The following is a 10,090-nucleotide window of genomic DNA, read 5'->3' as shown; positions in this document are numbered from 1 at the left end:
ATGTTGCAGCTTTATTAACTTTAGATTTCAAAAAGATCATTCTCAAATCAGGTTCGTTAAACAGCAGGTTCCCACTGTGACAACTTACCCCATATAGTGTGAGTTAGGATTAACATGTGTAAAAAGGAACTGTATATTTTTCCTGTATATAAACTGAGAAATATAAAGACATTTACAAAAATCCTTTCAAATTATCAAATGATATATAAATGTATCAAGAAAATCTGTAAACATGTAGCAAATAAACTGCACTTTTATGACAAAAATGAACCAAAAATGAACTGTACTCAAACTAATTTTAATACTTAACACTAATATATGTATATTTAATATACAGAATGAAGTAATAATAAAAGTCGGTTAAAAACATGCTGTTATATGCTTAAATAGAATAGAATGAGAAGAAAGGATCTTCATTTCCATAGACATTTACAGTTAATCTACATATTACATTATAAATACACACTCTATATACTGTATTTACATCTTATGAAAAAAGGTATGAATTATTGCAAAATTGGTTGACACAAAACAAATTACAAAATGCTACAGGAAGAAGGGTATTTGGTAGTGTGAACTTTGTTTTCTCGCCCAAAAACAAAGTAATCATAGTCTTTCCCACTGTAAGCGTAATATACATGAGTGAGCGGAACCAGCTCGATCGTCTGACGCTGTAAGAGAATGAGAAAATGTCAATGTAACACTTAATATTAGCTACAGAATGTGTCATCTGTATCATCGGATTCATTTGCTATCATAAATTGCTAATATTTTAACCTATAAATGTGGAAATGTTAAGTTTTAAGCATCATTCTCAAACAGGCCGATGCACACAAGTTTTCAAAGTTTTAAGTTGGTCAAGACGGTGCTTCTACCTGGTGGTCAAATGTGGAATTGCATTCTCACAACCCTCTGTATTCACATTTGCAGTCATGTTTTATTTATTGCAATTTAATTCTGCTGTGTATTTGGTAGCACACACTGCTGGGACAGTTTCTGCTCACCTGCTGCAGGATGCGGCTCACAGCGGAATATTTTAGCAGGTGATTCTGAATCGCTCCTTTTGAGGCATCGCAGATGTCCTGGTCAGGAAAGCCCTCTATCGGATAAACCTGCCAAAACGCATTGTGACTTAGGCTAAAAACATCTGTGTGTTATATTTTGGAATCACTGTCAGGTTAATTTATTAAATCAAACATGATTAGAAAGGATCTTAGACCTTAGTCAGGGACAGGATAGTGCCATATTTAATTTTTGACAGGAATGGTAACAGGGTGAGGGATAGAAGACGTGCAGTGTTCAGTGGATTACACTGTTGTTTAGCAACATAGGCTAACAATTGTTCAGCTGATAAATCATCTTTCAAAAAAAAAAAATTCAGTACACAAAAACTCTATAAAACAGTTTTGAAACCCGTGAGTTGTGACAATATGTGATCTAGGACATTTATGCAGTGTGAGCCACTAGTCTATCTCTCACAGCCTTGTTTCATCCATGTTAAATTCAATGGCGTCTAACCTGACTAAGTTGCTTTGGAACATTAACCCTCATGTTCATATAATACTCGTAATTTTGAAATTAACCTTATTTAGCCTTCAAATTCTTTTACTAAGTTCCTGTGACCTAATCAAAGGATGAAAAAATGTGAGCACAAATATGTCAGAGTGGATTGCAAGTTCTTTGTTCTGACGCATTTGCGTTGCAATCCCATCACCGCCGCCAGAGGCACCATTACAAGCCTTAGCATCAGGATGCAAGCTTTATCTCTCCGTTTCACTTCTAGGGAACTCACACTGCGTCCTCTAGCGGACACTATGGGGAACTGCCACCAGCAGTTTTCTGAAGCACTCCAATTCCATTGGCCCACGTAGACTGAGAAAACTGAGGCAAGTGAGCAAAGTGTGTGCCTCCGTGTCCTAGGTTTCTGACACCCGAGGACACTGTTATGTGTCTTGGTGAGGAACATGCGCGTTCGGTGCTCGAGGGCTCTGAATGCACTCATTGTGACAAGTTTCAAATGAGAAAGCTCAGTTCGTGTTTGTCCCTCTTCTCGAGGGATCATGGACAAGCATCTGCGTCTCACGGTTCGGGTCCCGCTGCTGCCGAGGTACAGCGTAGACTCAGATCGTGGGGTAAGGCATTGCCTTTTACTCAAGATTGTAGACAGCATTTACATGAGTGCGCTCGCCTCTCGAGGGAGTCGAACAGACTCAACGCAATGCGTTTGTGGCAATTTCTGTTCTCGCCTGATTCTTGAGGGAATCTAGAGTTAGAACAGAGCATGTTTGGCTCTCAGGGGAGCTTAATGCACTTGTATACTTGATTCTCTTTTGAGGAATGAGAATTGAGCGCCTACTACCCATGTCCGGCTCTCGAGGCGCTCGGCGGGATCCAGGTGTTCTTGGGTCATCTAATCCTGCGGATAACGCTACATTGGGATCATCTGGTGAAAGTGATTGGCGATGGAGATGAGAGTGTGAGAATTGAATCTCTTCTCCTAGCTCCAGTTCCGCATATGGGGTATGTTGGACGTAATGGCGTGCGCTACTAAGAGGCTCGATTTAGTCTGTTCATGCGAAAGGTAGAAGCCAGCCCATGGCAGATTAGACGAGCGCTTTCTGGCCAGTCATGAACTCCCATGTCTTCCCTTTCTTCCTGGTCTCCACACGGAGTTAGTGAGATCATGGGACAAGCCATATTCAGCTCAGCTGCATCTTTTTCAGCATGCGGATTACGCTGATGTTGAGTGTGTGGCTGAGCTGATACACAAAGATGCCCCTGTGGAGAGGACGCTCACAAGTGTTCTCTCCCAGGGTGAGTCGTCTTCTTTAAAGTCTGCTCTGCAATCCAGACCTCTTCAGGGAGCATCTGGATGGCAGGGTGTATGTGGCGGCAGGTCAAGCTGGTGGAGCCTTGCACACAATGGTTGTGTTACAAGCTTACCAAGCTGACTTACTCAGAGACCTAGATGAGGGCAGGGGTTTTCCCCTGGGGCAGTCGAGGAACTGCGCCACACCACAGACTTGGCTCTTCACACCACTAAGCAATGGTGGTTACGGAGGTGCATTTTTGGTTAAATCTCACGGATCTTGAGAGAGAGGTGAAAGCCTTTCATCTTGATGCTCTGCTGTCGCCTTCTGGGCTTTTCGGCACTTTCACTGAGGCGGTGGTTGAGAAGTTCAGGGAGACGAAGGCGCGGTCCGCTGCCTTACAGGAAGTTCATTCCCTGCCGTCCAAAGTCTTCCTCTAAAATCTCTGAGGGGGCTGGTCCGTCTCAATCTGAGGATCATAGACAGGATCAGAAGACTAGCGTGGCCACTCGCGCCCCTCCTCTCTCTAGGAGTTGGGCGCAGAGGCAGGCGAACGCTAAGACACTGCTTACATCAGGCTTTGCGGCTGGACTAATGTTGTTCTCATGTGTTTCTCTTGTTCTCATGTGTTTCTCTTGCTGGCAAACCACTGACTGAAGGTCCGGTCTCTCCCTTGTGATGTAGGCTTTTTCAAGTACTCTGTGGTCGGTCTGCCCCTCTTATCGGGGTTTTTCAAGTAGGCAGTTCCCTGAGCCTCTTCTAGCTGTCTCCCCTTTGGATTTTTAAATAGATGGTCTACTTCCTTTATCCCTTAAGTTTAGTCAGGTAGTAGGGGTGGACTGTAGCTTCCCTGGGTGCTCTCTCACCAGATGAACAGGCATGCGCCGTGGCATGGCTTAGTGGGCATTCCGTTCCCCATAGTGTCGGCTAGAGGATGCAGCACGAGTTCCCTAGAAGGGGAACGTCTCGGGTTACACATGTAACCATGGTTCCCCGAGAGGGAATGAGATGCTGCATCCCCTCGCCATGCCTAGGGCTTGTCTGTTTTCACGTCTCCTTCACACATCCAAGTTGGTGATGTGTTCGGCAGGTGCCCACTTATACTTCCGGGCACCCGCCTGTGACGTCATGGGCTACTTGGGCCAATGGGATTGGAGTTGTTTCACACGTGCTTCAGACATCGGTCCTGCTGGCGGCAGTCATGTGTAAATCCATTATGTTTATTCATGTTTTACATGTAAACTGAGGTAAATTGACATTACTTACAGCGAACAGTCGAAGTATGTTATCATGTTGACATTTTGTGATTAATTTGTTCTCTTAACATTAGGGAATTTCATAAAATATCAACTTGTTACATCAATGTAACATATTTGAGCCACTGGGTCTGAGAAGGGTTAACTCTACATCTCCTATACATGAATAAGTAAAATAATGTATAGGCCTATTTAAATGTCTGAATTAAAATGAATGTATTAGTTAATTAATGAATCAATGTATACCAGGAGGTTTTCATCTACAAAGAACGCTTCCCCAGACACCTTCTCAAACTTCTTCAGTGGGAATTCAGGCTCCCGGTTGGTTATAAACTCAAACACCTGGTTCTTCCTGTGAAACAATGTAGTGTTATACACAGATAACCACATAAATACAGTATATGAACAGGACAGATGACAATATGAACAGGACAGATTATTGTGCAGACCAAAACAGTAACTAAAACAGGAACTGAGATCATAAGAACTAATAACGAACTGATGCATCTACCATAGTGTGTAACATTTCAGTAGCTTACCTCACACCTAAAAAAAAAGCATTAAAAACCACATAAAATGCAATTTTACTGGCACATTTACCATGTAACTGTGAGCTGTATGAAATGCACAAGGTTTCTGTAACCGTTACAAGTGAGACAGCCTTTGTAACCCTTTCCATGACAAGAAACACACCTGAAAGAAGGAGGTGAGATGTTTTTATTTTCATGCGAGCATATAAAAACACATTAGACCACACTGTCGGTCAGTTTAACCCTCAAATTACCTTTTTCTCCCTCTTCCGTGGCAGGTTGTACACCGTCGGTTGCGACTGTGACCAGAGCCATGACAGAACATACAGCGAGTCTGAATTTGTTTTGGAGAAAACAGTCAGTAGAATAAAACATTGGCAGATATTATTAATAATTAAAATTACCGTACCAGTCCTCGTCCTCGGCAGTGGGTACACCTCACTTTGCCGTTACCATGACAACGGTGGCAAGGCTGCAATGACAATGCACTGATGCAATCCGACAGGCATAAAAACATGAGCAAAAGTCTGACTTACGGTGATAAATTAAGAGCAGGACGCGCATTAGGTAAAATACACTTTGAGTTGGTTTTGATGGTAAATTTGATGGATTTTTTGTTGCTTAAAGGCATACCTTTAAGAATGACGAGTGCGGGACCCTGACTTTCTGAACGGCATTGGTGAATTTGGGTGGGTAAGACACCTGAATGTTCCACGGTGGAGGACTCACTCCATTCTGAGGCCCATCCACACACTGACCTGAAAAAATATATTAATATGCTGTTTTGGCTTTTTTTTATGATTCATATCATTGTACTGGTGTCATCGGGCACCTGTGTGCGGCTCTGATTCCCAGGCGCTTGATCTGGACTCTGTGAATGTTTCCAAGCGGTACTGAAATTATACAGAACATATGGTCATGTAATTATTATAATATGTAATAATAATACAGAAATCATTCCAGATCAAGAATGGATAATAACAAGATTTACACGGTAAACTGTAAAAGGCTTCAGCTCTTTGAAGATCAGATTTTTTGCAGGTTTGCTGCTGTACGTCCATTTTTTACCCACAAACTGGAGTAGAGCATCTCTCGCAACATCCTCTGAGACAGTGGGCACCCTGTCAGTAAGTGTGCAAATAAATAAATCTATATGCATTGTTCAGTATAAAAAAATAATGATGTTCTTTTCACATCAAATGTAGTATGAATATGTTTTTATGTTTGTAACTTCCTACAAAAAATGAAAAACGATATTGTACCTACATGACATTTGGAACTGAGGCATTCTTGTCATTTTCAGGCTTAGGGACAAAGTCTGGCGGAGGAGGACAGATTTGATCTGTACCGTCTATGAACAAGAACAACAAAAATGTCAAATGGAAAAAAAATAAAAATAAAAATAGGCATTCAAGACATAACATTGATATAAGGTCATATACAGCATACTATATTTACATGATTTTACAAGATGTTAAATATTCACCAATTTTACATTTTTGACCAATACTGATATTTTTAAGCATCCTATAACCGGTATGCAAAAGCAATTTTTAATTATTTCTGAATTTTCACACAATAACTAAATGGCCATTATACAACAACAACAACAACAATAATAATAATATAAAGATATATATATATATATATAACAGTGTATAATAATAATTGTGTCTTATAAAATAATAACAACAATAATAATATATTTATAATAATTTACATTTATAATAAATTATTATTTTTCTTATTATAGTGCTTTAGGGTAAATAATAGTGTATTATTATAATAACAACAGTGTCTTAATAATAATAAGAGTAATTATAATAATAATAAATATTGTATTTTATTAAATAATTAAATATTGCTATTATTATAATTTTTTATATTGTTAAATATTATTATTATATTATTATTATGTCTTATATATTATAATTATAATATATTATTATGTCTTAATGTATATAATAGTGTATTATTATAAGAATAGCACAACAACAATAAGAACATGTTTATTATCATTATTATTACTATAGTGCCTTAATGTATATAATATTGTATTATTATAATAATATCTTAATAACAATATTTTGTTATTATTAAAATTATTGTTGTGCCTTAGTGTATATAATTGTGTTTTATTATAAAAATTTTATCTTAATAATAATATTAGTATTATTAATGCCATTATGAGTGGTAGGCACAAAGGTTTTTCACCTCCGCCCGTGTGTTCCTCGTAGCCTGTTACACTGTCCAGCCAGCCTGGAGGTGGAGCAGACGGACCCTCTTCAGGAAGGTTGGGGTCAAAAGTGTCTGCAGTGAGAGAGAGAGAGAGAGATATTATGACATCTTTGATTTATCCAAGAGTAACATGTTCCTGAATCAACATCCTTTGTTGGACCTGGAAGAACATTCCTATCAAACAACCTTAAACCTTCCTTAAACCAGTGACAGAATTTTCCTATAGTAGTCCCATGATCATCATCTTTGTTCATCCTGGAACATCATCAGGGATCCTGGAATATTTATCAACCAGATTTTAGGGCCTTGGACAAGAAAGAAAGAAAAAATCCAACTCCAACAGTTATGACACTTTATTGACATTCACAACAGTGCTTTTATTTTTTTCATTTTTATATTTCTGCGACCTCTGCAGTGAATGGGTGCCGTCAGAATGAGAGTCCAAACAGCTGATAAAAACATCCCAATAATCCACAAGACTACTTCACATGACTCCAGTCAGGTCTATGAATTAATGACGGATTTGTTCCTTACAAACACGCAGCTTTTCATTTCACAAGACATTAACTGATGGACTGGAGTGGAGTGGATTACTTGTGGATTATTGTGATGTTTTTATCAGCTGTTTGGACTCTCATTCTGACGGCACCCATTCACTGCAGAGCATCCACTGCTGAGCAAGTGATGTAATGATACATTTCTCCAAATCTGTTCTGATAAAGAAACAAACTTATCTATATCTTGGATGGACTGAGGGTGAGTAAATTCTAAGCTAACTTTTTATTTTTGGGTGAACTATTCCTTTAAGACATGTTGCATTGCTAGGCAACATAATACAAACACATTTCTTAGCAATCAGTAGTTGGCAGCTGTTCATTAAGTCATTAGGGTTCTTTCCCTCCAAAGAGCTTGTCTGAATGCATCAGTGAGTTATATATACTTCACACAAACATCTTGTTAGGTTCGTGAACAATGCTGCTAACAAGTGGATATAAATATCAGCTGGGAATGGGTTTCCTTCAACAGAGATCGTGCTTCAGATTTAGCATGAAGAATGGGCAGAATCAGGCCTGTATGCCAGAGAAACAATGCCCTCAAAATATACAGCAGCAGTGAATGATGGGAGGTGCAGGTCATCTCTGATACAATTCAACTGCTAATTTAGCAATGCACATTCATCAAAATTTTATAGCTATGAATAAAAATGAGATTGTCCTTTGTGGTGACCATGGTGTAGTTCGTTTATAGCCTACGTTTATCTTTTTGTTTTACTTCTGCTGATTGTATTTAGTCTTCAAAATTCATAAAAGTTGCGTTAATTTGTTAGGATTATCATGATGAACAAAATGTATAAGAATCATAAATGTTTGCTGGTCACAGAGCTTATTATCTGCAATAATCCAAAATCTAATGAAAAAAATCCTTTTTGGGTTTGTGTCGAGGGATCCAGGATGATACAAACTACAAATATAAGTCACTACTGCAGCACTCAATGGCTCTGTCCCAACTGGCACACTTGCTGTGTGGCACAACTGGCAGACTTGCGAAAGGGAAAACACCCTGAGAACAAGTCTTTCTAACAGTCTGGTGCCTAATAATAGCACCTGCACACATAAAATGCAATGATAACAGAAATAACACATGTAAACAATTGCTTTGGTCTAGATTAATTCAATTGACCGTTGTGCCTTTAAGAAGCTAGTATGTGATTAATTGTGCTCCTACTGACAGACATGCACTGCTGCTTTGTGAAGCAGAGACCTATTTAGCAAACAGGATACGTTCAATTATAAGATAACATTTGCAGTTAACAGTTTCAGATAGTACACTTTTCCTCAGAATGCATTTTTGCTCTTGCGATACATTAAAGTGTTGTAAGTGAAGTCTAGATAACAAAGACTATTATGCACAAGTTATACAAGTCCTGCCTAAGAGTGTTTTGATGTTATTGCTGAAAAGTACTATTTAAAAAGCTTTAATCTGGACTTGAACCAGATTTTAGACAAAATTTGATGAAAAGTGCACTTAAAGGGAAAGTTCACCCAAAAATGAAAATTCTGTCATAATTTCCTCACCCTCGTGTTGTTCCAAACCTGCATGAGCTTCACAAAAGAGGCTATTCTGAAGAATGTTGGTAACTTTTGCTCTTGCGATACATTAACGTGTTGTAAGTGAAGTCTAGATAACAAAGACTATTATGCACAAGTTATACAAGTCCTGCCTAAGAGTGTTTTGATGTTATTGCTGAAAAGTACTATTTAAAAAGCTTTAATCTGGACTTGAACCAGATTTTAGACAAAATTTGATGAAAAGTGCACTTAAAGGGAAAGTTCACCCAAAAATGAAAATTCTGTCATCATTTCCTCACCCTCGTGTTGTTCCAAACCTGCATGAGCTTCACAAAAGAGGCTATTTTGAAGAATGTTGGTAACAACGGCTGATAGCCATTGACTTCCATAGTATTTTTTTTGTCATACTGTGGAAGTCAATGGCTACCGTCAACTGTTTTGTTACCAACATTCTTCAAAATATTCTCTTTTGTGTTCAACAGAAGAAAGAAACTCATACAGGTTTGGAGCAACTTGAGGGTGAGTAAATGATGACAGAATTTTCATTTTTGGGTGAACTATCCCTTTAATTGTAATGAATGTGGACTTGTAGTGTACTTCAGATCTTAAAAGTATAACTAAAAATACTTGCAGTTGGAATAACTGAAAGAGAGACACTCATGTTTAACACTTAAATAAATAAGTTCATTTTGTAATGTCAAAGTTTTACTTTAAAAAGTACATTTTAAATCATTCTTTTAATATTTGCTTGTTGTGTTTTAAATTATAAAACGGATAGTTCCGGTCCTTGATTCTGATTGGCTGAATCACGTTCGAAGCTGATGTAAATTACTCTACAAACATACACCTTTGTTTACGTTTGTTGCTTGGCAAGCAACCACTTTGTTGCAACCACAACTGTTTCTGAGGAACTACATTGTTTGGTGGAAGAATACTGTTTTTGTTAATATCATTACACTTTATTTGCTCTGTTTTATTTTGTGAAACCGTACTACGTATATGGAATAACCGTTTTATAAAAGCAATAAGCCCCGTGAAGCCGTGGTTTACAGTGAATTTATAACAGCTAAGGGGCGTTGTTAGGCATGACGTGAAGCGGAGTCTAAAACATTCTTAGCTGTTATAAATGTACTGTAAACCACGGCTTCTCGGGGCTTATTGCTTTTATAAAACGGTTATTCCATATA

General features: G+C 38.4%; 1 protein-coding gene across 1 annotated transcript in view; it reads right to left on the bottom strand.

Moving 5' to 3' along the window:
- Positions 1–376: 376 nt before the first annotated feature.
- The window catches only part of ssuh2.1 (ssu-2 homolog, tandem duplicate 1), a 14,532-nt gene continuing 4,818 nt past the window's right edge, over positions 377–10,090 (bottom strand). The window contains exons 2-12 of the mRNA XM_016528036.1: positions 6,811–6,906; positions 5,863–5,947; positions 5,588–5,717; positions 5,429–5,489; positions 5,230–5,354; positions 5,006–5,068; positions 4,851–4,930; positions 4,667–4,759; positions 4,313–4,418; positions 1,005–1,112; positions 377–671 (exon numbers count right to left, since the gene is read on the bottom strand). Coding sequence (XP_016383522.1) covers positions 537–671; positions 1,005–1,112; positions 4,313–4,418; positions 4,667–4,759; positions 4,851–4,930; positions 5,006–5,068; positions 5,230–5,354; positions 5,429–5,489; positions 5,588–5,717; positions 5,863–5,947; positions 6,811–6,906 — 1,082 coding nt within the window. The 3' untranslated portion in view covers positions 377–536. The remainder of the gene's footprint in view (positions 672–1,004; positions 1,113–4,312; positions 4,419–4,666; positions 4,760–4,850; positions 4,931–5,005; positions 5,069–5,229; positions 5,355–5,428; positions 5,490–5,587; positions 5,718–5,862; positions 5,948–6,810; positions 6,907–10,090) is intronic.

The sequence above is a fragment of the Sinocyclocheilus rhinocerous genome, unplaced genomic scaffold (assembly GCF_001515625.1).
Source record: "Sinocyclocheilus rhinocerous isolate Xijiao unplaced genomic scaffold, SAMN03320098_v1.1 scaffold1292, whole genome shotgun sequence".
Taxonomy (NCBI): Eukaryota; Metazoa; Chordata; class Actinopteri; order Cypriniformes; family Cyprinidae; genus Sinocyclocheilus; species Sinocyclocheilus rhinocerous.
This window is presented reverse-complemented; position numbering and strand designations above follow the sequence as displayed.